A 27,994-nucleotide genomic window follows, 5' to 3' on the forward strand; every position below is an offset into this window, starting at 1 on the left:
GATACCGAGTCACGGTTACAAAACTGGAAGCACTACATTGCAAGAAACCAATGGTTAACAACCGATTCCGTAAAAAAAGGGTAGTTAAGCTAAAATATGCAACCCGACCACTCATCCCTCCCCACACAAAAAAGGCACACGGGATATTTTAATGTCAAATAGATCTAAAAATACCACCTTTAAGTTTCCAATGCAAAGCTAAAAAAGATATTACATTTTATGAAGATTCTAAAAGAGTTTGGCCCTCATTTCTAAACCTATTTTAGGGACACCAACAATTATATTCACATACACTTCATTTTCAATCCAAATACCTTAAGATGACTTCCATTAATACTTAAGTCCATTTTCACAAAAATTATTTTGGTAGTATCTATTCTCATGTTCATTTGAACTAGCATTTTTAAAGGCATAGTAACACCAAACCTAAAATCTAAAAGTATGCAAAAAGTTTAAAATTTAAAATATTAACCTTGAATTTTTCTCGTCATACAAAACACACACATTTCTTTCTTGTCCTTTTCCAAACACTGAAAATATTAAAAAAAGATCTGATCAATTTGCACGAAAATAGCATGCACGTACAGGACCTTTTATTTTCTTGATTTAATTGGTGGAGGAGAAAGTTTTGAAGGTAGTATGACTGTATTGACTGGTTAATGAAGAGGTGGGGGAGCCTAGGTCCAAACTGCTCCTGCGGGAGCTTCGTCGTGATCCACTCCTAGAACCTGTGATGGATCCTGGGGCAGAGGAGACATTGTATGGACTGCTGATCCCTCTGGAAGACAAAAATGATGCCGGGAGCATCTTCACCCCAGTGCTTTCCTCCAGCAGGCAATTATCCAGAGCCTCCTTGTAAGAGATCTTAAGTTTGCTCTTAGGGCAGGTCAGGTTCTTTGTGTGTTGTGTGATGTCTTGGAGCTTCCGGGCTGATTTCCCATCCAGCCAGCCCATTGTCAAAGAATCTTCTATGGATCTTCTACAGCCCATTTCCGGGTCATAAAGTCCTCCTGTTACAAACTGGAACTCCATGAACCTCTGTCCTGCCGCATATGGCAGCCACATGTCCCTCATGGCCTCGGCAGCAGATATCTTCTTCCTGGTTTTTACATCCTCAAAGCCAATATAGGCTTTCTGTGCAGGCTTGAGCTTAGAGGCCATGTCATCATTTATTATACCCAGACGGGAGGCCTCTTGGATGCCAAGCCTACAGCCATTTGTGGGATTGACGATTCCTCCAGTGCAGGCTTGGGCCTCCAGCAGTCTCTGGGCAGTGACGGAATCCACCAGACCACGATTTAGAGCCTCCATGATGGATATCTTCTCTACAGTCTCTGTGTCAAAGATGGCTCCCACGGGTTCCTGATCACCTACTGTCTCAACAGGTGAAGCTAGAGTGATAGACGCACTGGATATATGCTTAAGGGGGTCAGGTGAGTCTCTAGCAACACTGCTGATTGTGGAACTTTGCTCTGTGACAGTGGTAGACTTTGTTGTGGTCGTCTTGGCGAGAGAAGGTGATAAGGGTCTTGACAAGACTGATGATGATGTACCTGAAGATGTAGCTGAGGCAGCTGATGGCCTTGAGGTTGATGATGATGATGATGATGACAATGATAATGTATCAGGTTTGGTCTTGTTAGTGATGATATCCGCAAATTGAGTAAGGGTGATAGCCTGTGAGCGGTACTGATCTAGAACTGACTGATCAATTACTTGCATTTCAAGCAGCTCAGTAATGTCAAACTGTGTTCCAGTCTTCGTGTCAATGATAACAAACCGTACAGAACCATCTGGAGCAGTGATAGTGATCTCCTCCCACTCACACTCCTGCCGTGACAGCTCCAGGAAGGTGTTGTAGTCAATATACCCTTTGTCATATGCTTCACGTACTGTCATCTCTTTATTCGTTTCTGGATCCACAATTACCACTCTCGTCTTTCTCAGAGTGTTCTTCTGAGTTGAATCTAACTTTTTCTTGTCCATGATAGGTAAAAGGATTAGGCCAGTCTTCTTATCTGTGATACAGCGTTTCTTAAGCTCCAGATAGGTTAAGTTTTCCTCTGTGTTAGGGTCAAAGAAACCCTTAGTATCATCCCCCTCATCAGTCAGGATCTTGTTCATTTTTTCATCAAAGTAACCTCTCTTATAAGCTACATCCACGTCAATACGATGGCTGTGTTCAGGATCAATGATACCACCGCTGGCAATCTGGGCCTCTAGTAGACGGATGCCATGGCCTTTCTCCACTATTCCTTTCTGTATGGCCTGGAAGAGGGAGATAAAATTGTCTGTACCAGGCATTTTGTAACCAGTCACAGCCCTCTCTGCTGCTAGCAGCTTGTCCTTAAACTCTGGCCCAAACAGTCTTTTATTATAGGCATCACTAACAGTCAAATACAGGTTCCTGACAGGATCAACCATAAAACCCGAGGCAGCCTGGGCCTCAAGCAGTTCCAAAGTGGTCCCAGGTCGCAACAGTCCATCTTTCATGGCCTGATAGATGGGCATCACTTTATCACTGGCCTCATTATAAACTCCTGCTATGCAGGTGGAACCTCTCAGGTAGGAGTGCAGGCGGTCTTCAATGTCCTGGCTCATCAATCTACCCTCGCTCAGTTGGTCCATATCAGACTGTTCCAGCAGGTTTGCATCCAACAGATCTGTGAGCAACACCTTGCCCCTTAGCCCCTGGATAGCTAATTGCTTTTTAGGTTCAGGGAGAAACAAAAGACCTGTGCCTGGATCAACTTTACATTTTTTCTTCAGAGATACATAGGTGGTTGCTTGTTGGGTGTCTGGGTCCAGATAGCATTCTGGACATTGATTCAAGGCCTGGTATAGGTTGTCATCTATGAGATCCCGATCCATAGCAATGTCTTTGGGTAGAAATATACTGAGGACAGGGTCCAAAATACCCCCTACAGACTCTTGAGCCTGAAGTATATGTAGAGCTGTGTCCTTGTTAATTAATCCCATCCTCATGGCCTGGCCCGCTGATAGGAGCTTGGTAGTATTTGGTTCTCTGTAACCTATAGCAGCAGCCTCAGCTGCTAACAGCTTTGATTCATCCTCTTTATCCACTACTCCTCTGGCACATGCTTCTTTTACTGTCAGTTTTTGATTAGTTCTGGGGTCAATGATGTAGCCTGTAGCTGCCTGAGCATCAAGGAGCATGTCAGCACTGTTAGAAGACATAATTTTCTGTTTCTTTGCCTCCGTAAAGGACATTTTCCTTAAAGGTCCGGCTGCAACACCAGCAATTGACCCGGTCCCCTTCAGAAAGACCTTCTTATCAACAGACACCTCTGGAACAGTTTTCTCCCCCTTCTTCAGCTGGTCGAATGTTGGTTCGTCCAGGACTCCACAATCAAGCAACTGCTGTGCTGTGACTGTCTTACGGACACCATCAAAGAGTAGTTTGGAGGGGTCAAACTTCTCAGAGACTGGCAAAAGTTGTAGGCCTGTGTAAGGCTCTGTCTTGCATCTTCCCTTCAAAGCCCCATAGCTGACATCGTGCTCAGTTTCTGGGTCAAGGTAACATGCGGGACTCTGGTTTAGAGCATGAAGGAAGTTTTCATCCAAAAGGTTGCGCTTGATAGCTGTCTCTTTCGGTAGGAACAGACTGAGATTGGGATCTAAAATTCCTCCCACCGACTCCTGGGCCTGCAGCAGGCGTAGCCCGGTCTTCCTGTCAATAAGTCCCTTCTTTATGGCCTCAAAAACTGAGAGAGGCTTGGCTGTGTTAGGATCTTTGTATCCAACAGCAGCAGCCTCTGCTGCCAATAACCTATCCCGATCCCCAGTGTCCACCACTCCTTTAGCACATGCCTCCTCTACTGTCAGCTTCTGATCAGTTTTAGGGTCAATGATGTGGCCTGTGGCAGCCTGGGCTTCCAGCAGCAAATAAGCACTGTCTTCAGGCAGAAGCTTCTGTTTCTTGGCCTCTGACAATGACATTTTTCCTTGACGCCCAGCTACCACCCCAGAAATCGGTCCAGTACCCTTCAGATAGACCATCTTTTCCACGGACACACCAGGGACAGTTTTCTCCCCTCTCACTAGCTGGTTAAGTGTCGGCTTGTCAAGGATTTCACATTCAAACAGCTGCTGCGCTGAGACTGGCTTGCGGAGCCCTTCAAACATTATTTTGGAAGGGTCCTTCCTCTCAGTTACTGGAAGAAGTATCAGGCCTGTGTGAGACTCTGTTTTGCATTTCTTCTTTAAAGCCCCATAGCTGGCATCATGCTCAGTGTCTGGGTCAAGATAATATTCAGGATTTTGGTTTAGCACATAACAGAGGTCTTCATCCAAAATGTTGCGCTTGATAGCTTTTTCTTTAGGGAGGAACACACTGAGATCGGGATCTAGAATGCCCCCTGCAGACTCCTGGGCCTGCAGCAGGCGTAGCCCAGTCTTCCTTTCAATTAACCCCTTCTTCATTGCCTCAAACACTGACAGAGGCTTCGCGGTGCTAGGATCCCGGTAGCCCAAAGCAGCAGCTTCTGCTGCCAAGAGTCTATCTCGATCCCTAATATCCACCACTCCTCTAGCACATGCTTCCTCTACTGTCAGCTTCTGATTGGTTGTGGGATCAATGATATGGCCTGTGGCAGCTTGAGCATCCAGTAGCACATCTGCACTATCTGAGGGCATGAGCATCTGTTTCTTTGCCTGTGATAGAGACATTTTCCCTAAAGGTCCGGCTGCAACACCAGCAATTGATCCTGTCCCCTTTAGAAAGACCTTCTTATCCACAGACACGTCTGGGACAGTTTTCTCCCCCTTTATTAGCTGGTTGAATGTTGGTTTGTCCAGGACCCCACAATCAAGCAACTGCTGTGCTGTTACTGGCTTGCGTACACCATCAAAGATGACTTTGGAAGGGTCTAGCTTCTCAGTGATTGGCAAAAGAAGCAGACCTGTGTGTGGTTCTGTCTTGCATCTTTTCTTCAAAGCCCCATAGCTGACATCATTGTCAGTTTCCGGATCAAAGTAACAAGCAGGACCCTGGTCTAGAGCATGACGGAGGTTTTCATCTAAAAGGTGGCGCTTGATAGCTGTTTCTTTAGGGAGGAACACACTGAGATCGGGATCTAGAATTCCCCCTGAAGACTCCTGGGCCTGCAGCAGGCGTAGCCCAGTCTTCCTGTCAATTAATCCCTTATTCATTGCCTCAAACACTGACAGAGGCTTTGCGGTGCTAGGATCCCGGTAGCCCACAGCAGCAGCTTCTGCTACCAAGAGTCTATCTCGATCCCTAACATCCACCAATCCTCTAGCACATGCCTCCTCTACTGTCAGCTTCTGATTGGTGGTTGGATCAATGATGTGGCCTGTGGCTGCCTGAGCATCCAGTAGCATATCTGCAATATCGGGGGGCATGAGCATCTGTTTCTTTGCCTCCAACAAAGATATTTTCCCTAAAGGTCCGGCTGCAACACCAGCAATTGATCCTGTCCCCTTTAGAAAGACCTTCTTATCAACAGACACCTCTGGGACAGTTTTCTCCCCCTTTATCAGCTGGTTGAATGTTGGTTTGTCCAGGACCCCACAATCAAGCAACTGCTGTGCTGTTACTGGCTTACGTACACCATCAAAGATGACTTTGGAAGGGTCTAGCTTCTCAGTGATTGGCAAAAGAAGCAGACCTGTGTGTGGTTCTGTCTTGCATCTTTTCTTCAATGCTCCATAGGTGGCATTATGCTCAGTTTCTGGGTCAAGGTAACAAGCAGGACTCTGGTTTAGAGCATGACGGAGGTTTTCATCTAAAAGGTGGCGCTTGATAGCTGTTTCTTTAGGGAGGAACACACTGAGATCGGGATCTAGAATTCCCCCTGAAGACTCCTGGGCCTGCAGCAGGCGTAGCCCAGTCTTCCTGTCAATTAATCCCTTATTCATTGCCTCAAACACTGACAGAGGCTTTGCGGTGCTAGGATCCCGGTAGCCCACAGCAGCAGCTTCTGCTACCAAGAGTCTATCTCGATCCCTAACATCCACCAATCCTCTAGCACATGCCTCCTCTACTGTCAGCTTCTGATTGGTGGTTGGATCAATGATGTGGCCTGTGGCTGCCTGAGCATCCAGTAGCATATCTGCAATATCGGGGGGCATGAGCATCTGTTTCTTTGCCTCCAACAAAGATATTTTCCCTAAAGGTCCGGCTGCAACACCAGCAATTGATCCTGTCCCCTTTAGAAAGACCTTCTTATCAACAGACACCTCTGGGACAGTTTTCTCCCCCTTTATCAGCTGGTTGAATGTTGGTTTGTCCAGGACCCCACAATCAAGCAACTGCTGTGCTGTTACTGGCTTACGTACACCATCAAAGATGACTTTGGAAGGGTCTAGCTTCTCAGTGATTGGCAAAAGAAGCAGACCTGTGTGTGGTTCTGTCTTGCATCTTTTCTTCAATGCTCCATAGGTGGCATTATGCTCAGTTTCTGGGTCAAGGTAACATGCGGGACTCTGGTTTAGTGCATGATGGAGGTTTTCATCCAAAAGGTGGCGCTTGATAGCTGTTTCTTTAGGTAGGAACACACTGAGATTGGGATCTAAAATTCCTCCCACTGACACCTGGGCCTGCAGCAGACGTAGCCCAGTCTTCCTGTCAATTATTCCTTTCTTCATGGCCTCACACACTGAGAGAGGCTTGGCTGCACTAGGATCCTTGTATCCAACAGCAGCAGCCTCTGCTGCCAGTAACTTGTCTCGATCCCTAATATCCACCACCCCTCTGGTGCATGCCTCCTCTACCGTCAGCTTTTGATTGTTTCTGGGGTCAATGATGTGACCTGTGGCTGCCTGGGCTTCCAGCAGTAAATCTGCGCAATCATCAGACAGGAGGATTTGTTTCTTGGCTTCTGACAAAGACATTTTTCCTTGACTCCCTGCTAAAACCCCAGCAATGGGTCCAGTCCCCTTCAGATTGATGATTTTGTCTGCAGACACCTCCGGGACAGTTTTCTTTCCCTTCTCTAGATCTTTAAATGTTGGCTTGTCCACAACACCACAATCAAGCAGCTGCTTGGCTGTGACAGGTTTCCGAACACCATCAAAGACAAGCTTGGAGGGGTCTGTCTTCTCAGAGATAGGAAGAAGCAGAAGGCCCGTTTGTGGCTCTACCTTGCATCTCCTCTTCATGGACATATAAGTTACACTCTCCTCACTTTCTGGGTCCAAGTAGAGCTCAGGCCTCTTATTCAAAGCATGATATATGTCATCATCAATTAGATCACATTCAATGGCTGTGTCTTTGGGAAGGAACACACTGAGTATGGGATCTAGAATGCCCCCCACAGACTCCTGGGCTTGTAACAGACGCAGTGTTGTTTTCTTGTCAACCAGTCCTTTCTTCATGGCCTGAAATACTGAAAGGGCTTTGCTTGTGCCAGGAATACTATAGCCTACAGCTGCAGCTTCTGCTGCTAGCAACCTCTCTTTGTCCTCTTCATCAACAACACCTTGATTACACGCCTCTTCAACTGTCAACTTCTCATTAGTTCTCGGATCAATGATGTGGCCAGTGGCAGCCTGAGCATCCAGTAGTAGGTCAACACTATCTGGTGGCAAGAGATTGTCTTTCTTGGCCTCTGTGAAAGTTAGTTTACATAGGGGTCCAGTAATGGACCCTGGACCTTTTGGACCTTCAATTACCACCCCAGCAATTGGGCCTGTCCCTTTTAGACTAACTTTTTTGTTGACAGAAATTTCAGGGACAGTCTTATGGCCCTTCACAAGCTGGCTAAATGTTGTGTTGTCCAATACACCACAGTCAAGCAACTGGTTTGCTCTGACTGGCTTGCGGACTCCATCAAAAATCACAGTGGAGGCATCAAAGGTTGGGGGCTCTTTAACTCTCTTCAGCTCAGTCTCCAAGGTTTGTCTGACAATGGTCACCTCTCGCAGTTCTTTCTGGATAGCTGACAGCCTAGTTTTATATGTCTCCTCAAGCTCCCTGAGTTCCCTCATCAGCCTCTCTATCTCACTTTTCAAAGAGTTCTTTTCTTTCTGCAGACACTCATTGTCTGTGTCATATTGCCTAATTAGGCTCTGCTTGCTATCATATTGGTCCTTCCAGTAACTTAAATCCCTCTTTACCCTCTCGTTCTCCTCCTGTAGACGCTGTTTATTATGGAGCTCAGAATCCAGGGACAGTTTAATGCGACTGAGGTCATCCTCTAGCATTTGGAAGCGATCTCTGTCTTTTTCTGACAATTGCAATTTCAGCAACAGAGCATCTCTCTCCTTTACAATCTCACTGTACTGGGACTCAGTGGCTTGCATCGTGGCTGTTGTCTGCAGGAAAACAGAGGGAAAATAGCAGAGAAAGAGCAGAGACAAAGAGGTTAGTCAACTCAGAAATACACTGATAAATGTACATAGTATCAAGAACTGTAACATTTTGCATTCTACATCAGAGCATACAATCATATAATCAATGACACCGGAAGTGGATCAAGGAGGAAAGCACACATAATACGCTATACTAATTTTTTCTAGGAGCATAATACTGAAAGAGGTCCAACATCGGGGTTCGCAACTTAAACAGACACAGCAGAAGTGAGATTGCAAACTGAATTTTCTGTTCTTCTGTAACATCAGCCTTTTTTGTATTCATTTAAAACGTGAAAAAAAGAGAAAACCCCAAAATGACACAGTGTTAAATGTAAAACTACTGAATAAATGAAAAGCTGTTAATTAATGATAATAAGAGTCAAAACGCATTAATAACAAGTCTGTGTGTGTTCTGCCAATATATCATTTGCTTTGTTAACACTGTATTATGAAAACTGCTAATTCTCTTCAGAGACAATGTCTTACAAGACTGGGAAGTAATAGTAAATAGGCAATGGCATTACAATATTCAATTTTTAAAGAAAAATATCCAGTTGAAAAAAAAACCTCATAAATTTCAAAAATCTATTGATTTTCATTGTGAAATCAACCCTCCCAGTCCTGCAGACAAACCAACTATATTGACACTACATTGTTAATAGCAACTACAACTTCAAAATAAGCAGACCACTAATTTTAATTATGACTTTGTTACTGTCTACATTCTGTATATTTGCAAAACAACACAAATAGATGGTCGGGGGCCAATTTTGATTGCCTGGTCTCAAACTGAAAGAGAGAGGTGCCTCAAACAGGCTAAGAAATTGTGGAAATGTATACAAGTGCTGTTTTTACAAATTTGCAAAATGTGTCGATTAAGAGCATTGAGATGCTACAACATCAGCATCTTCCAACTGCATTAATCCAGACGACCGGCGGTTGTTTTGTCACTGGCGATGTTGATCATTCTGGGCAAAAGAAGAAAAGGCAAAAGAGCATGCAGACTACACATCTTTACACAATGTGGACACAGAGGGAGACGGTGGGTTGGGGAGGTCAGGAGGCAGAGCGGCACAGATGATGTTTGCATGCGAGTGATTGACATGCAAGTTTATTTAAACACATACGGATGTTTGTGTTCAAATCAAAGTTACCAAGTGGGAGGCATCTAAAGGGGATCTACAGGTGTTCTAGCATGCAAGCAAAGGTTCAGCTACAGACAGTGATAGCTACTTGATTTTTCCAAAGTAGGATTCTGGTTTGGAAAGACGAGTACAGTCCAGGACCAAGTGCCAAACTTCCATGTACCTCAGTGGCCTGCTTTTGTATTCTCTCAGTCTCCAGCTTGAGTTTCTCCCTCTCAGAGGAGAGCTCTGAGACCAGGTTGCAGTACTCTATATTGCTGCGCTCACTGGCCTGCAGCTGCAGCTCCAGGGCAGTTATCTGGGAGGAGAGCTCATCATCACTTTCCTGTTTGGATCTCAGGAGCTCCTCTTTATCATGTCTTGCTGCCCTTAGCTCCTCCTCTTGCCTCTTCCTCTCTTTGATCTGGGTTTCTGTCATCTCCTTCAGCCTTTGAAGCTCAGAAGTGTTCTCATTCAGTGCTTTACTCTTTTCCTCTATAGTTCTGTAAAGACCCTCATTCCTGAGGTTTGCCTCTTTGACTCGGGCCTGCTCCTGGAGTAGTTGTTGCTGCAGGGCCTTTAGCTCGGCGTTCAACTGCGTCATGTGCTCTGAAGAGGTCTTATTTTGTCTCATGCTTCTCTCCAGCTCATCCTGCAACCTAAGACGCTCTTCCTCACCTCTCTTCCCCGATGTGCTGGCGTGTTCTTGCCTCTGGCGTAGCGCAGTGATGGTGTTTGTGTACTCTGTCATGGTCATGGAGGTCTTTTCCAGCTCTGTTTCTGCCTGCTTTCTTCTGGCCACTTCCTCTTGGTTAGCCTTCCTCAGATTCTCCACCTGGCTCTCCAGCCCATCTCTCACAGTCTGAAGGTCCTTGATGCGGCCCTGTAACCTGCTCATGTTTTGTTCTACTCTGCTTCGCTCCCTGCTCTCCCTTTCCAGCTCTACAAGCATCGTCTGAAGCTCCTCCTTGCACTCCCTCAGCTGGGTCGCAGCCACCGATGAATTAGTTAGCTTCACCTGCAGCTGGGCCAGAGTCTGTTCCAGCACACCTTGACCTTCCTCTATGGTTTTTCTCCTGCGGGTCTCCTCCTCTAGACTATGTGTGACATAGGCCAGCTGGTCACTCTTCTCCTGCAGGGCGTTCATGACTTCATCCAGCTCTCCTCTATACTGACTGCTTTCCTGGTCTCTCTGCCTCATTAGCACCTCCACCTGACTTTCCAGCTCTCTCCTCCTGCGCCCTTCCTCTGTGATGACAGCACGCTGATTTTGAGCATCGTCCTCTGCCATCTTTTTTTGTTCCTCAGCCTGGCTGATAGACATCCTGAGCCTCCTGAGCTCCTCCTCCAAATTCCTCCTCTCTGCCTCCATCCTGTCATACTGCAGCTGGAGGTCAGCTCTATCCTCCTCCCTCTGGGCCTCCAATCTCTGGATGTCTGTGCGACTGACGTGGATCTGGGATTCGTAGCTCAGCTTTAAGTTACTGATCTCCACATTACAGTGGCTCCTTACCTTTGATATATCCTTCTGTAGCTCCTTAATCCTTGCTTCTTCCTCAGCCAGCTGCCGCCGCAGCTGTTCGATCTCGTGATCCTTATCGGCCACAGTCTTCTCCACCTCCATCTTGGACCAGCTGACCGTCTCCAGCTCATTCTGCCTCTTCCTCAGCACTGACTCATACTCCTCCTGCTGCTGAGTGTAGCGCTCCTCTGCCAGCCTCCTATTCCTCTTTTCTTCCTCAAGCAAGTAGTTGAGTCGTGTTACCTGATCGTTGAGGTCTGCCAGCTGGCTCTGTGTGGTATCTAGGCTTTCCTTGGTGGTGCTGCACTGCAACGCCGTGTTTCGCTTCACCTCCTCCATTGACAGCAGCTGCTCCTGGGACTGGGACAGCTCCAGCTGGTAGCGGGCGACAGTGTCTTCCAGTGATTTGTTCTTGGCATGGTGGTCTTGGATATCCTCCCTCAGCAGGCGAAGCTCTTCCTCCAACAGGTCAATCCTGGTGTTACGAATCTGGAGGCAAGACAAAGCAAAGACGAATGCAGAGAAAGTTTTAAGAACTAATGAAAACACCTCACCAAAGTGTATTTAAATAATTGATTGGAATTGGTTGAACTTCTTCATGGAAACACCCAACATCTAAAGAATATCAATGGTTTCTTTAAACCTGTATTAATGATTTTTTGGCCACTTGGGTCACCACAACAAGCTGTAAACACAACATTGACATATTATCACCTTATCAACACCAAGTTGATATATTGTTACCAAATATTTGCTGATTTACACATCTACCACACAAGGAACAATGTTACAATCAGCTGCAGTCAAGTTCAATTTTCATTCTCCTCTTAGCTCTGTCTTGTTCCCCATCAACTTCTGAGCAAAGACATCTGGCTCTTTCGCTGCCAAATTTTCTAGTATGTTCACCAGCTAGTCTCTAACTTTGCCAGTAATGTGAGTGGTGACACTGAACCAGTAAGGTTTCTGGTCTTAAACCCAAAACAGGGAGCTGAAAAATGCTGAAGCATGCCCTGGAGCTGAGGGAAAACTGCAGAATCTGGTAAAAAAATTCACTACGATGTAAACGTGTCAGATTGAACTAAATTTGTAATTTTTTAATAGACACTGGACAGGTTACCGATAAAAGTTCAAAACAAACGGGGAAAGGAAAATTTTTAAAAAATCTTCACTAAGCTACAGCAGTACCTTGAGCTCCTCCATGTCTTTGAGCAACTCTCCCAGGAATCTGTAGTAGTCAGCAGACAGGGTGAGCAACTCCATGTAACGGGTCTGTATTTGTGTAGCCTGGAACACAGACAGAGCAAACTCAAAGATTAATTCATATATCATCATTGAATTTCACAGATACATACAAACTGCATTGACCTCATCCCCTCAAGCCCCTCCTTTAACCCACAAGACTAACACAGAAAAACATTTTTTTTTTCTGTCACTGGTGAGTCACAACATGCCAAAAGTTATTTCCCTGTTTTGGGTTCTGCTGGGGTGCAGTTACCTCCTGAATAAGATCCATCGATGGGGACTTCAACATCGTCCTTTTGATGGGGATGTTGAGCAGAGTCTCTAAACCAGATGTGTAAGAGGCAAGGTCTGTTTCATAGTCCTGTAAAGAAACATAGTCACAAAAGCAGGAAAATAGAATGAAATAATGCGATGTACTGCGTATAGGCTCTCTTACCTTGATAGAGTTCACACAGGCCTCATTGTCCTTCAGGACACTCTCTATTGTCTCCCTCCTTGCTTTGATTTCTGTGTTCAGTGCCTTGAAAAACAACAATATAAAGATGTCAGTAGTCTGATGACTTAACAGACATGGATATAGACCCTCAACACAGTAAGCAAGTTAATTAAAAGCAGCGGAGGGCTGAGCAGAAGACCTTCTGGTTGTTAATATGGTCTTCTAGTGCCTGGACATTCTCTATCTTGGTGGCCTGCAGGGTGTCCTGTTTTTTCCGCGTGGCATCAATCCATTCAATAAGGGAGGTGCTGATTTGCTTGTAGTGTTGTAACTGAGGCAGATACAGCTCTAGATCCTGGATTCTGAGCAAGAGATAAAAAGGGAAAATTCAAAAGAGAACACCATAACTTCAGCGTCTTTCTTAAGAGACACTTTGATAACCATTCCAATTGGGGAAATATAGAGAGAAAGGCTGAGAGTGATTTTACTTCAACACAAAGCTCTAATCCAATGCAGGTTGGTGTAAAGGGGTTGTCCCTTGTCTAAGGATATGACAAATGGTTATCTGCATTACAGATTAATCTCTCTATTGTTTTTTCAATTAATCAATTAATCATTGAATCTATAAAATGTCAAGAATCTGTGTCAAATGTCGATCTCACCATCCCAGGGCTCGAGGTGCCATCTCAAAATAGTTTGTTTTTCTTGACAGTCCAAAACCAGAAGGTATTTAATCTACAGTTATATGGCACAGGGAAAAGCGGCAAGTCCTCACCTTTGAGAGGCACGAATGCGGAAATGTTTTGTGTATTTGCTTGAGATACTGTCGTTGAGTCATTTTCTGACGACTGCCTTATCAATTAACTGACTAATTGTTTCACCAATAGCTGTGTCCAGCAATCCATATAGATGAAAATCTGCTTTTGTGAAACTGGCCCCAGATCCACATGTGTAATAAAAGTCTCGCGGTAAACATTTTGACATGGGATGAGTCATTAACTGGCTGACCACAAAGGAGACAATGTGATGCACTGCCTGACCCCTGACCCATGTCTGCACCTTGTTTACCAACTTGAGATGCAGGTATTGCAGGTCTTCAGGGTTGGTGGTACAGTCAGTTACTGGGAAACGCTGACTTCAGTTCTTTGAATAAAATGGGAGAGAGAGAGAAAAAAGAAGAGACATACCTGGTGTCAATCTGTCCCTGGATCCGTCTCCAGCGGTCTGACAGCAGTCCCACCTGATCTGTGTACTTTGACAGCATCATGTCACACCTGTGGAAGGGTCCGCCCACCTGGCCGTTCCAGTGACTCGCCTTGGCCAACTCTGCCTCCATGGAGGTCAGAACATCCTTCTTCTGATCCAACTCTGCTTTAATATTCTACAAATTAACAGCACAGGAAACAGCAATCAAACGTGACATCCCCTGTATAATAAAGAGCAACTGCTCAACAAGGGGAATCATAGGATATACTAAACACAACAAAAGAAAGGATCTCCCCAGCCTTCTCACAACAGCTTTTCTAATTCAACCTGATGGGCGACCACCGAGCCATGCACTAATATGCACTGGTATTCTGTCGAAGCTGCAGCTTGCCAGGTACAAAGCTTAGTACTGAGTGTTGAAGAAGAAATAGCCAGAGAAGGACAGTTTTCACAAGTGATTCTTTGGATTGATTCTCTACATCTGTAACAGATATTAAGGCTGACTAAAACTCCAATATCTTGCTGCAGATTGATGTAATTTTTGTAAGATGTGTATGAAAATGCAATGTCTTATAAAATACCTTCAGGGTCAATATATAATCCTCCACTTCACTAGGCGACAGAGAAGTAGTCTCTTTCTCTGCCAGTCTCGCTTCATGAACTTTCACTATGTCCTCAGCTCGTGCCACACTCTCCAGCATGTCCCTTAGAGCCCGCAGCCTGATGAAGACGTGGAGATGAATGAGAGGTGGAGAAAGTCATTACAGAAAAGACGAGGCACATTTATCGTTTAGACGATGAGCTATATGTAAGAATATCTTCCTGTTAATTTGTGGATGTAACTGTGTGTGAGAAACCAAGGGTACTTTAATTGATGATACAAAATTTTCACTCTGACATTTTTTGAGGTGTATAATGCTTATTTAAACTTATTAAAATCAGCTGGAAAGGACATCTTTGATCTAAGAAACTGTAGTGCTCCTACAATTAGAGCATCACATTTAAATATTTTAATTAATCTTCTACTAATTGATTTTCACATAGATAACTATCAACCTTTATCTAAGCCTTATTCTCTGTTTAACTCGTAAATCCACTTGTCAGCTCACAACTACAGGCCCCCTGGAGGTTAATTATGTCCTCCAGCCTCAGCAGTCAGACTTTAGCATTACCAAGCTTGATGAAAAGCAATATTGTGCTGCACTCTTTGTGAATCTGCCCCAAGCTTTCAAAACTGTTGACCACACTTCATTCCATAGATTTGATTGGTCCGTTTCAAGCTGGTTTAAGTTGTATCTATCTATGGAACACGCACTGTTTCTGACAGTGGTTTCCAGTGCGGTCCCTAAAATGTTGTTAAAGATGTCCCTCGCGGATCAATGCTGGGTCGCCTGCTTTACTTCAGACATACAAAATACACACAAAAATATTTCCCAGCCCTTACTCAGCTCTGTTGTGTGTATTTTTTATGCTGATGATACCATATCGTGCGTCTTCAGCTCCACTACAAACCAGGCCCTCTACTGGTTACAGCCTGCCTACAGACCCCTTAAATCAATTTGAAACATGTTCCAAAGTCCAAAAAGACCAAATATAGGAATTTTACAAGAGCCTAAACTGTTGCTCTAATGCATTCCCTCAATGGTCATCTAGTATACAGTACATCTTGCTCTGAATTCTAATACAAAAGAGCTTTTTTGTAATTTCAAAACATAAAACACTAGACAACCTACTATATTATCAATTCTGTTTCACTGAGCTATTACGTATGCTGGTGCCATAACCTTTTAACCACTGGGTGTCACCCAACATTCAATGGAAATGTCGGATGGTCATCACTGACATCTAGAAGGCGCCCACGTATAAGGCTTTGCTGTGCAGGTTGCTGAGATATTTAACATCCTTACTCGAATTCTAAACTAACTACAATGAAAACAGATTATTACTATGCGTTAGAAGACTTTCATAACAACACTGATCTGGGAAAGTCGGATTTTGAGTGGTATGCACCTCACAAATGGAAGGAACCCCAACACAACTTGAATTGTGTGTGTGTTTTTTGATTGTTTTATGTGAGGGAATCGTCTTAGTTTTGAGCTTGTGTACGACGGTATGTAATTTAATCTCAGCACTTTCATATGGAAGAGATCTTGTTCTCAAGACGTCTAAGACTTCCCGATTGAGAAAAGTTTGACTTTGTTTGTGTTTGTACCTCTGTAGGTAAGCTGAAGAGCTGTTCTCCAGACTGCCCAGTCTTTGGCTGATGAGTTCAATCTCACTGCGGAAGAACTGGGCTTTATCTGAATCATTCATGCCCTCCAGCTCCTTAAGGATACGCTCCCTCAGACGTAAGTACTCCTCACGCATCGAGTCTATGTCACGCTGCACCGTCTAAAAGAAAACATACACACCAGTGCAGTTACTGCAGTGTATATGGGGAATAGGTATTTGGAATATGACATGTTTTTAATGTGTCTACCTCTAACTGTGTGATCCTGAGGCCACAGTCGTGCACCCCATCGTCTCCAAGGCAGATATGAATGTGCCGACTCAGCGAGCCCTCAGCACCCTCCAGCCTCAGTCTGAGCGCCTGTAGCTCTAATAAACTGCGGGAGGACACCACGACCTTCCTCTTCACCGGCTCTTTCTTTTCTGCCGGTCTTTTCAGCTCCGCTCTCCGCCGTTCTTCTTCGAGTCTCCTGGCCTCTTCTTCGAGCCTCCCGGCCTCCACTTCGGCGGCAGCTTGTTGTTGCTGCTGCTGTATTATAATCAGCTGCTGTTGGCGTCGCTGCTCGGCTGCTTGCTGTACTTCTATCTGTTCCTGATGTGCAACTGAGGGTAGGCACAGGATATGTTTTTAGAATTGGCAGAGGAAAGCACCTTAAGGCAGGGGTATGGTTGAAACAGACTAGGCTGAAAGTAAAAGTGTTAAAAGCTGTTCAAAATGGCCACACCCAAAGGCAAGCCGGAATGACTGCAGTCGATGGAGAGGGGCGGGATGCGATAATCGTACAACTGGGGATATTGTGTCGGGTTCTACTATAACTAAATACAAAACATTTTATATACAGTACAAAGGATATTTCAGAAAACTGTTAACAGATTCCTTTATATTTGTTGGAAATTGAGAATTTTTCTACAGGACTACATAGCGATGCAAAATTGGGCCATTTTTAACCAAATATTGCATCAGTCTTCTGATGCAACTCCACATGCAGACTACAAGTTCCTGAATAATTTTATTCTTCCTTTCCTTGGCATCGAAGAGAACATACTGTACATTTAAAAATATTTGAGCATATTGTTTATACAGTATTTTGTAATACTAACTGTAAGTAGGCAGCTGCACCACCAGCTGGTCATAGTGGGTCTGGGCTCCGGTGAACTGGTTCTCAATGCTCCTCTTGTCCTCATCAGCAAACATCTGGGAGCCTTGGCTGCTCAGTTTGAACTCCTCGTAGCGAGCCTCCAGATTCTTGATAATTTGGCGATATTCTTCAGGACGCATCTTTGCCAGCTGAACACACACACAAACATTATATTTGACTCATGTCTACACAGCATCAGAAACTAAGAAGACCCTTGTTTCACCATAAGAGAAACTCAAGTAACACTCTCCAATAATAATAGTAACAATATGTATGTATCTGTTTCAGAGTTAACACCCATGGTACGGTATATACTGGCTTGTAACTGGAGTGATGCGATTTAGCTGTGATGTTGGCGCTTTACTTTAAGGCTGGAGGTAGATAGTCATTGTGTTGCTTGGAAGTTCTCTTTATTTGGTCTTGAATGTTGCACTGCAGCCGAGTTGAGCAGCTTCACCTCAAAGGGGTTGATACCAGCTTGGCTGCTTTCGTTTATAACTTCTAAGAGTCGCCGAGGTAAGTAAGTGTGTTGCCTTAAAAGGTTAAATGATGCTGAATTGTCCCAAGAAATAACAGTACAGAGCTGGTTTGGACTGAATTATGTTGATGTAAACAGGGCATGATAACCTGACACGTTCTGAGACTCGTGACTCCTTCACTGCTTTGTTATACGTAGGTCTGATTTTCCTGCTTCAGGAGATTCGCACTTTAATCATTACTTACCATGGAGATGGTGAGGGAGTTGATGCGTTTGATATCCAGGAGACAGTACTGCCAAGCGATGAGACTCTTAACGTTGATGTACAGCTGATTCCAGATCGACAGGATGGCCTCATAGTACTGCTCGTTCCTTCGCAAAAAACAGAGCTAAAATTTAAACCTTCACTCACAGCAAACAACGTTTTCAGCCAAGAACTGTGCGGGAGTTTCATTTGTCCCTCGACTCCACGAACAAACAACTGTGTCTTACTTGCTGGCCAGGCAGACACCGATTGGATTGGGTGGCGGTATGATCAGACACACAGCCGGCACCAACATATCGAGTCCTCCTGGGCCAGTGACCTCCCACTTACTGCGCTGACTGTTGTCCTTCAGGATGGCCTCATTGCCCTTAGAGATCACCTTCTGCAAAGCACGATGAAAATGTATTTCATTAACAGAAACATGCAGAGTTGCATCTGTCTCAGATACTTTTGAAGATTTTAAAATATCTTGATCTTACAGGCTTACATTTGAGGGAAGACAATAATTTCCCCACAGAATAATCCTAGTGGCTTCAAACGTATGTGTGATTGCGACATGAGCATTAGGAAACTGACCTGGTCTTGTTTGAAGTCACACAGAGCCTTGACGATGATGGGGCTGCTGCTCTTCTCCTCTGGGTTTCTGGGTTTCAGTCTCACGATGCTCTTTGACTTGATGACCAGATGCTGAACCTGCCTCTTGTTTTCCATAATCTTCTCCTTCTCCCTCTGGAGATACATATAACAAAACAAAACAAACAAAAAAAAACAGACAGGTTGGTTTGCAGATCGATAATATCAACAAACCATAGCTGCTCTGTAGCTTATTAAAACAGAAACAAAAGAAGGAATACAAGGAATAATCCAATAAACATTAAACAAAATATGAATGAAAAAGGCTGAAACTTGAACACAGTTAAGAAGAAAAAACACAGAAAAAAGATGCTACAAAACAAACAGTGAATACAATTGGAAAACACAGCTTAACAGTCACTGACGTTAAATGACAAGTTACGGTACATTTCAGGGGCCATAGGTTGGAGTGGACAGTCCCCGTTAATTTCATAGGGTTGTCCTAAAAATCCTGAAAATACTCTTAGTCAACTGTAGTAGTCTTGGGATTTCTTTGAGTAATCAGTTAGATACATGTAACAATCTTTCCTGTATTACTGTCTCTCTACGAATGAACGGCTTCATGCAGAATGAGCTTTTAAAATTCCTGCTCGTTAAAGACCAAATACCCTGGTGTGGGGACTTTCTTGTGTTGACGTTTTCCAGCCGTGACTAAGAGCTCATCCTGTGTGAAAACACGGTGACAAATAATCAACAATGACAAAAAAACATAACAAAAAAATCCCTTTATCACCCATTAACCAAGCAACAGATTTGTTGACTCATCGACTTAGTGGGGCAGCCCCTTAGTTTTTCTACACTATGGGTCTTAAGGTCAGACAGTGTAGGCCTCAGAAGGTTTACATGCTTCATTTCACTACTATGTCGCTTTCACGCTCTTTCATAAACCCCGGCTGATCTGTTATCGGTGTCTTAAGCTGTTGTACCTCCAGTCCCCCGAGGAGCTCCAGGAGGTTCTCCAGAGAGGTGTTCTTGTCACAGGTGAACCTCTTACGAACTGTCTCATGTTCCCTCTGCAGGGCGCTGTACGTCTCATTGGCCTCTATAAAGAACTATTAAAACACACAATGTTAGATAAGTCTCAGAGAAATAACATTATTAAGTATTTGTTACTGGGTTCTCCACAGTGTTTTATACCAGAGAAGGCCACCTCGCCTGAAACTTGGCCTAACTATGCTAACACCAGAAATAAATGAATGCAGTGTCATGAAATATAATAATAACTTTTCAGGGGGAAAAAATAAAAGTGATACGAGGATAACACACAGCAAAGCCCATATATTTAATTAGTGGAAATACTGTTTAGACGACCACACGGTACCTTAATTGATCACGAGAGATGAGCGGTGACAGTGACCGATTAGTCACATCATAGGTTCCCTTCCCATCAATTAACACAGCTGTTAGTTTACAGTCAGATAATGACCAGCTGGACCCATTCAATGTCAGCGTCTTGCGCCATTTGCATCAATGGCAGCTCTGCCTCTCTGTCTGGTCCTCCAAAAGACCCTTACTACCTCCTGGGAGAAGCCCGCATTATGAGGCCAAACACTGAGGAGTTTCAGCACAACGCAGAAAGAATTACTGGGGTAAATACTGACTGGAAACGACCCTGCTGAGAGCGGTGAGAGTGAAGTCGTGGGCCGTAAAACCAAAACAATGAGCCGAAAGGCACTAAAAAGCTTCGTGGAGCTGACGGTCCCCCGATAATTATCTCGGGGGTTTGTCACTACGAGTAACACCCTTTACATTCCACATAATAAATCTATCCACTGTTAATGTAAAAATATTGATTGTAGCAGCTTTAAGTTGTGTGTTTGTCATGTTACCTGGTTGTAAGCTGCATTTTCCTTCAGATGAACATCGATGCATTTTGTAATCTGAAGGAGCCAACTCCACTGAGTCTGCAGGGTGTCTTTATAAGCCTAAAAAACGCACAACAAAATGAGAAAACGGAAATTTTATGAAAGAGCAAAGCTCCTACTTGCACACTTACAGATGCATGTACACACAGTGTATTGTTTTTCTCCCTAAATAAACATGACAAGTGGATCGGTCCACACCTCGATCTTGTCTGAGGCCGGGTGGCCACTGCTCAGGAGCACATCCACTCTGGATTTCAGTTTATTCAGCTCCTTCTCTTTGTCCTCCAGGGCACTCATCAGTTTCTGTTATGTAAGAAGAGGTTTAGCAATCACTGGGGAAACAGAAAAACACGGCAATGCAGCTGGAGGAACGCTCTTTGGCTTCGCTCTAAGTGGATGACTGACTGCAGCTGCCAAAATCTAATCCACCACAGATGATTGCTCCCTTTGAGATGCAGATTACCTTCATAAAAAGGCATTAGTGCCATTTAGGATCACAGGATTTCCAAGAATGTTAATGGACGTGAATGAAGCTCTTAAAAAACTGAAATTAAGACATGGATTTCTGCAGCAACACACGAACCTAACTCTTCACGACTCCCAGTGATCTTGTGTGTGTTTTACTCACCGAGTAGCTCTCCTGCTTCTTGGGGATGTACTGGTCGATGTTCTTGTCTCCCCAGTCAAACACCAGCTCTTCCTCCTCCCTGTCGTTCACCCACATGATGGCTTTGGATATTTCCTGAAGGATCTGCTGGAGGTCTTGCAGCTGCTGGGTCCGACCGAATGACATTTGCTGGAGAAGAAGGTCAGTTTAAATACAAAGCCAGCAATTTACCTGAAAATACAGAGCAACTAGTGATGAGTATTTAGTTCCTTTCACCTGTAGACTGTCCCATTCCTGGTCCAGAGCGTAAAGATTTCCTTTGTCTCCCTTTTTAATCTATGGGAAGAGAATCGTACTGATTTGGTGAGAGGCTCTTAAGACGTTATCTTAAAAATACAGAAGAACATGAGGCACTATGAAAGAAAAATCCCGTAAAATACAATCAGTTAGTCCTTAATTTATCATCCCTTAAAATATAACCAATGTCTTAATCTAGATTAAGGTGTATTTGTATGGCAGTCAGAGATCCCTTGATTTGTCCTTAAGTTTTGCAAATGTGCTCTTTAAAACACAACTTAACTTAAAAATAAAAATAAAAAATTCAATTTAAGGGTCGCAAAATTTTCCTTTAATTTACATAACCTCTTGAAATATTTGAATATATAAATATTAATTATCGATTTAAGGTTTTAAGGGGCAAAAACATGGCAAAAACTAAAACCCTTAAAAGCACTTCAAAGGCCCCTAATTAATAAAATAAGAAGATTTACACATTAATTTGTGGCTGCATCAATGTTTTCTCTAATATATCAAAGTAAAATGAGTTAAAATGTGAAACACTGCTTCCATTCTCTGGTCTGGCTTAGTTGCTTTGGTAATCAACATATCTTACGTAATTCCCCGTTTTCGGTAATTCGACGTGGCAGACCCCCGAGCCTGGACTCCAAACTGAAACGCTACATGAAATGATTACCTTCTCCAAGGAGGTAATGTTTCAGGTAGGTTTCGTTCTGTGTTTGTCAGCGGGATAGCTCCAGTTAAAAGATTACGGTGAAATTTGGAGGGGGGTTACAAATAACTGATAAAAAATCTTCTGCACTTGCAGGCCCACGCATCCCATGATTGTCTGTCTGTGTGCATCTGGATGCAGAACAAGATCCTGGTGCAGACTTACGACGCGTTAACATTTTCTACAGCATTATTAGCTAATTTAGGGGATTCTGCAGCCTCGGCGGAGGTGCAGTACGTGCTGTCTTCAGTCCACGCTAGTTGTTTAATACAAAACGTGTTTGGATCAAACTATGACGAACGCAAGCACGGAAAGGATTATTGGGACTTGTGCTTATGACAGCGACAGAGTCCTCATTTTTCCATCAAAGCTGTAATGATAATGTGCATGCCACTGTGGCCCACAGCGTCTGGCCCGGGCAGGCTGAACCCACCAGGTCTTCCCTGGCTCGGTCCACCTCGGGGCTCCTCTGGATGGAGCTGTGAAACTTCTGGTGGCTGATGAGCTGCAGCTCAATGGCTGCAGGGTCCTCTCCCCAGGACGCAGTTTCAATCAGACGCTGAAACACAAGTGGGGGGGCAAAAACGTTTTTTAATCGGCACGCAGGAGGCCAAAGCAGGAATACACATTGAACAAAGGTGGTGCAGCTGAAAACTGGCAGAAAAGCCTCGAGAACAACTGATTCACAACTCAGCAACCTTCAACGTTCAGTCCAGGAGATGGTTTTCAGTGTTTTTCCAAAGATTTGCCTGGTATGCACTGACTGACACCGGCAGGAGGTGGAAGGGAAACAAGTTAGATCAGGCATTCCCCTGGGAATTTATGAGCCACTTTGGGGCAAACATCTCAGAAATCTGCTGCAGGGTAAAATGGTTCTAAGCACTAAAACAAAACAAGACCTTTCTTCAAAGCCAGTTTCTCCGCAGTGCTGCCTAAAAATTTGTGAGCACGTTTAATTGCGTGTCCTTCTTTCGCCAACTGTTGCTGTTAATGTCAGGCTCAGTCTCTGCCCGCACTTCAATCCAGCGTCTGTAACATCACGTAGCAGAGGAATGCCTTCATGCCTAAACCCTGCCCCAACTCGGCGTGCACACTGCTCTGGTGTAATGAGATCTGTCAGTCAGTTCACTGACAGAGTCGACTCCTTTTTCACAAACGGACACAACGCAACTGAAAATCTTGGGAACGAATGACCCCTTTTACACTTTAAAAGTGGCAGTAAAAATAGGTCTTCTGAATGCACCGAGCTACCACATTCACATCGTCCTTTCTCTGACGTCCACGTTTTAATCTCACCGTTTAAGTTTGAAAACAAAAGAAAACATTCATAAAAAACACACTGACAGATACTCTGGAGGCTGGTTTAACGTCTCAATAGGAAAAGAGGTCGGCAAGAAACCACAACATTAAGATATTTGAGACTGAAATTAAGATGCCAAACACTTTGTTTAAAGGATCAACGTGCAGTTGAAATGTTAACGAGATGATCGTCCCACCACCAAGAAATCAAGACCTAGTACGGGAGTCCCCTCATCGCTCATCAGTGACTGGCAGATCTTTTAACAGGTAGGAAAAAACAAACTCTGAGTTATTAATGTTTCCGACGCCGTTGTTTCCAGTGGCGTATAAACGTAGGGTCTTTAACCACGTCCAAGGTAACTTCACCAACACGTCCTTTCTTGTCTTTCAGGTTTCATTACCAGGCATCATCGATGTCCCCGTTCTACACTGACAGAGTGAACAATTACATGAAATTTCGTGTTTGAGTCAACTTTACTGTTCAGCACTGCCTGAAACCTGCTACAAGAGGAAGGTTTTTGTCTGCATTGTGTATTTTTACCGTGCATCATTGCTGGGGGAAGTACTCTGATGTTTGATGTCTAAGTAAACGCAGCAAAACCACCGTGTAGAAAAACTCTGGTGCGAGTACAAGTCGTGCATTCACATTTTTACTTCAGTAAAACCACAAAAGTATCGGCGTCAAAACATACTTTATGTACAAAAAGTAAAAGTACTTGGTAAGAAGAACGATCTGTTTCAGAATAATGTATGTTATATTACTGAATTATACCTGCATTAATGTCTACATTACTTTACTGTTGCAGCTGGTAAATGTGGGGCGGATTTTAACTACTTTACACACTTTATATACAGCCGGGTCGCCTGGCAAAAATTTTCTTACCTCATCGTCTCGTCTTAACCTATATATTGATACGTCAGAATTATATTTTGTTTGTGCCATTAACCTGAATCTGCAAAGTAACTAGTACGTAAAGTGACCAAATAAATGTAGTGGAGTAAAAAAAGTACGATATTTGCCCCCGAAATATGGTGGGGCAGAAGTATAAAGTAGCATAAATTGGAAACACTCAAGTAAACTACCAGTACCTCAGGACTGTACTCAAGTACAGTTGTTGAGTAAATGTACTTAGTTACTTTTTCCACCGCGGCAATGCCTAATGCTTTACCTAGTGTATATGTTTTGACCTTTTGATCCTTTGTTTGCCTGCTTTTAAAAAGAGAGAAAAGAGGAATTGAACGTTCTTTCACTTCTTCGAGGAGCCGTTTGAGGATTTATATTCGAATTGAATCAAGGTTAGGGTTCGGGGTTTGGTTCGGGTCGGGAACGTAGCCACGCGCGTGTCTGTGCGCACACCTTGTGCTGCGCGATCCAGGCCAGAGCATCTTGGAAGCTCCTTCCGGGCTCCTCCCAGCCTCCCGAGCTCCCTCTGGTGCTCCTCCTCCTGTGCACGGTGCCTGTGATGGCCATGTGGACACCCTTCAGCTGGTCCCTACACATCTCCCAGCTACGGATTGAGAAGAAAGAAAGTTACTTTTGGCAAGAGTTGCATGTACTGCATGTCGCTTCAGTCGCAGAGAGGACACGGGAACAAGTAAATCGGAAGGGGAGGACAGAAAGAGAGGAGCCAGGGGGAGGTCATCCTCACGTCCTGACTACGTTGTCATTCGGCTGTCCCATTTGTCTCAGGTCTACCGCGCAGGTCTTCAGCTGCTCAATGGTGTCTTTGGCCATGGCCATGTAGCACTCTGCATCACCGGGGGCGCTGCCCTGCAAGACATAAACGCGACATGTAAAGAGCCGCACGGGAAGATTTTCTTAAAAGGTGGTGGTAAGAAAACTTCTTTTCTTTTTTTAACCTACATCCTAATTTTTGCAGCTTGATTGTAGCAATGCAATGGATGTCAAACCTTGTGGCCTGTTTTTTTTTCTGTCCTTTTTCTCTCTCTTTGTTGTGTTTGTGTTTTCGGTTGGTGTTTTGCTAAGTTGGTCGAGATGAAAAAAAAAAAGCGGCTCCGTGTGTGTTCTGACTGAACGGACACAGGGCGATTTCTAATGCTCAGAGCCTCAGTGAGCAGACGGAGGCGAGAGAGCGGCACATAAACTGCTTCTGCACGGAGAGAACGGCAAACTGGGCATCTGGTTTTCTCGTGGAATATTTCTGTGTCTAAATGTGCAAAGTTTCGATTTTTCCCGGTTTCGTGAATGTGAGAAAGAAACCAGACGTCCCGCACACTGTCAGTGACATTTATCCAATATTTTTGGTTAGGTGAGCGGGTGCCGAAAAGTTTAAAGTAAAATAAAGTCAAGTCAAGTCAAGTCAATTCACGTCAATTCACGTCAACTCAATTCACGTCAAGTCAAGTCAAGTCAAGTCAAGTCAAGTCAAGTCAAGTCAAGTCACGTCACGTCAAGTCACGTCACGTCATGTGGCTAAGAGTGACTGGCAGTGTGCAGCACCTCTGGTTCCTTTTATTTTGTCCTAAGCAATTACACCATTGAAATTTTATGGTGTGCAAAATCTGCGTTGACATTTTTACCCGTTGAGTCCTGCATATGACAGAGAGGCAGATCATTTATCTTTGCTTCCTCTATGAAAATGCAGCACTTTTACTTTACGCTGAATTTGCAGTTGAAATGCTTTTAAATCCTGGAGGAAAAAAAACTCCGGGACAGAGACCGTGAGGCTGGATGATTTCATGTCTTTGGAAAGGACGAAATGGAGGCGGTGTTCAGTATTTCACACATTTCATTCAACTAGAGTCACACAGTTGTGAGGGGGGGTCAGGGCCGACGATACGAGTCGACAGGCTAATAAATCACACAACGGGGGGGGGTTTACACTTTCGGTGAACTCTGCAGAAAAACAAATAACTCACAAAAAAGAAGTTGCTCAACACGAGGCAGAGGAGACGTGTGTGTTTGCAGAGCTCACCCTGAAAATGCGAAACCATCAGCGGATTCACCGACAGCTGAAGCAGCGCTCAAGTCGCTTTGGGTCCAGAAACACATCAAAAAGAGAGAAAAACTAAAGGCTTTCGCTATCGGCCTGGTGTCTGTTACACGCTCTGACTCAAAGAAGAGGCTTGCCCATCCGATGACCACGTCTCCGTCACTCTCTCTGTATCTGTCTCCCGAGCGAGCTCTGCCCCGGACGGGCTTTTATTCGGAGTCAATACGTAGCATCAGAAAGTGAACCGTGACTCACAGACTGAAGGAGGTATTCGGCTTTCTGCAGGTACTCCTGGCACTGGCCCTGCAGGAACACGGCCCTGTGGTGGACTGCACTGATGTCGGAGCCACTGCAGGGGGCAGCAGAGCAAACTCGTCACAGAGAGATCATCACTGTAATCATCCCCAGACCACAATGTGCCAACCCCTTAACCATCCGACCCTCACAGAGAATCCATGTCTACCCGAGACTCCTCGTCCTGTCCTTGAGGTTAGGACCCCAGGTTTAGGAGCCGCTGCTCTGGACCGCGAGGGTTCGGACAAACGCCTTGTCCTGCGAATCAGGGGCGGCGGTACACGCCCTCTCGGTGACACCGCGGTTTTTGTTTCTTAGCGATTTCCTGGGAAGACGTTTACATGTGGCTTATGTCCTGTAAATTTCTTTCCATCAATCAATTTTCCCATCAATTTTCCACCTCGTTCATATTAACCCGTGGCGTCTTGTACGTATGGGGCCCATGTAACACATTAGTAGTTAACGCATGACACAACAATATAAACTTCGTCATTATCAAATAGAGCACAGCACCGGTTTTCGATATTTGAGCGTTAATCGAAAGTGACAACAATATATCGGCTGATATCCTTTTTTTTTTTTTTTTTTGCAAAATACTGCAGTGAAAAAAAGATTTAAAAAAAAACGTCGACACACTGATTCACTTTGCACCAAACTTCCTATCTAGGCTCTCGGCCGCAGGGAGCGTCCTCAGCATGAGGATGACGATGTACCCACCTGCCAAGCGCTGATATCAGCCGATACATCGGCACAGCCGGTTTGAGGGTCTGGCTCTGGTCAGCACTAAGTAAGTCGTCAGGACATGAAGATGAAGAAGACTCCTCCATCAAACGGGCTATAAAAACGCGCATCGGCCAGATTCTCTGTGAACTCCATCACGCTGATGGAAAATCGCGTTGCCATGCACTTGCTGCAAATGCAAGAGCCTTTTTTTTTTTTTAGGCTTAGGGACAATTGTGTCTACCGAAGGTTTGCGGGGCCGAAATGAATGCTGGGTTGAAGCGGGCCTCTCGTGATGAATATTTGATGTCACCCAGCCGTTTAGACCGACGCGCGTCCTCCCTGCCGCGGGGCCAGCAGGGCTCGGGGGCAGACAGGCAACAGGTGGCAGCGAGGAGCGCGCACGCAGCGTCGACCAAAAGCTTCATTCACCTGACGCCGCCTCCCGTGGCGCCCGCGGCGGGCATCGTGCAGGTGTAGCTTTTGTATCCGTCCACGTAGGGGTCGTATCCGTTGCCGTCCCCGTGTACGACCTCGCTCAGGGCGTATTGGTAGGTCCCTCCGACGTTCAGGTCGCCTTTGGACCCGGCCCTGCGGTTCAGGTTTAAGGCCTGGTGAAACCCGTGGAAACTCAT

The 27,994-nt window shown here is 44.7% G+C and overlaps 1 protein-coding gene across 1 annotated transcript; it reads right to left on the minus strand.

Moving 5' to 3' along the window:
* Positions 1 to 27,994, minus strand: wu:fi04e12 (desmoplakin). The gene is made up of 25 exons (XM_040129087.1): positions 27,792 to 27,994; positions 26,601 to 26,694; positions 25,041 to 25,162; positions 24,749 to 24,899; positions 22,526 to 22,651; positions 21,360 to 21,419; positions 21,105 to 21,272; positions 20,675 to 20,779; positions 20,441 to 20,536; positions 19,538 to 19,663; positions 18,555 to 18,707; positions 18,206 to 18,360; positions 17,959 to 18,085; positions 17,198 to 17,384; positions 16,347 to 16,699; positions 16,080 to 16,258; positions 14,449 to 14,587; positions 13,849 to 14,042; positions 12,861 to 13,023; positions 12,662 to 12,745; positions 12,479 to 12,586; positions 12,169 to 12,267; positions 9,646 to 11,472; positions 6,992 to 8,298; positions 1 to 4,804 (listed from the first exon to the last, which is right to left on the minus strand). Exons 1-25 carry the CDS (start codon positions 27,992 to 27,994, stop codon positions 607 to 609), a joined length of 10,524 nt encoding a protein of 3,507 aa, XP_039985021.1. The 3' UTR covers positions 1 to 606.

Source organism: Xiphias gladius, chromosome 6, assembly GCF_016859285.1.
Source record: "Xiphias gladius isolate SHS-SW01 ecotype Sanya breed wild chromosome 6, ASM1685928v1, whole genome shotgun sequence".
NCBI lineage: Eukaryota > Metazoa > Chordata > Actinopteri > Istiophoriformes > Xiphiidae > Xiphias > Xiphias gladius.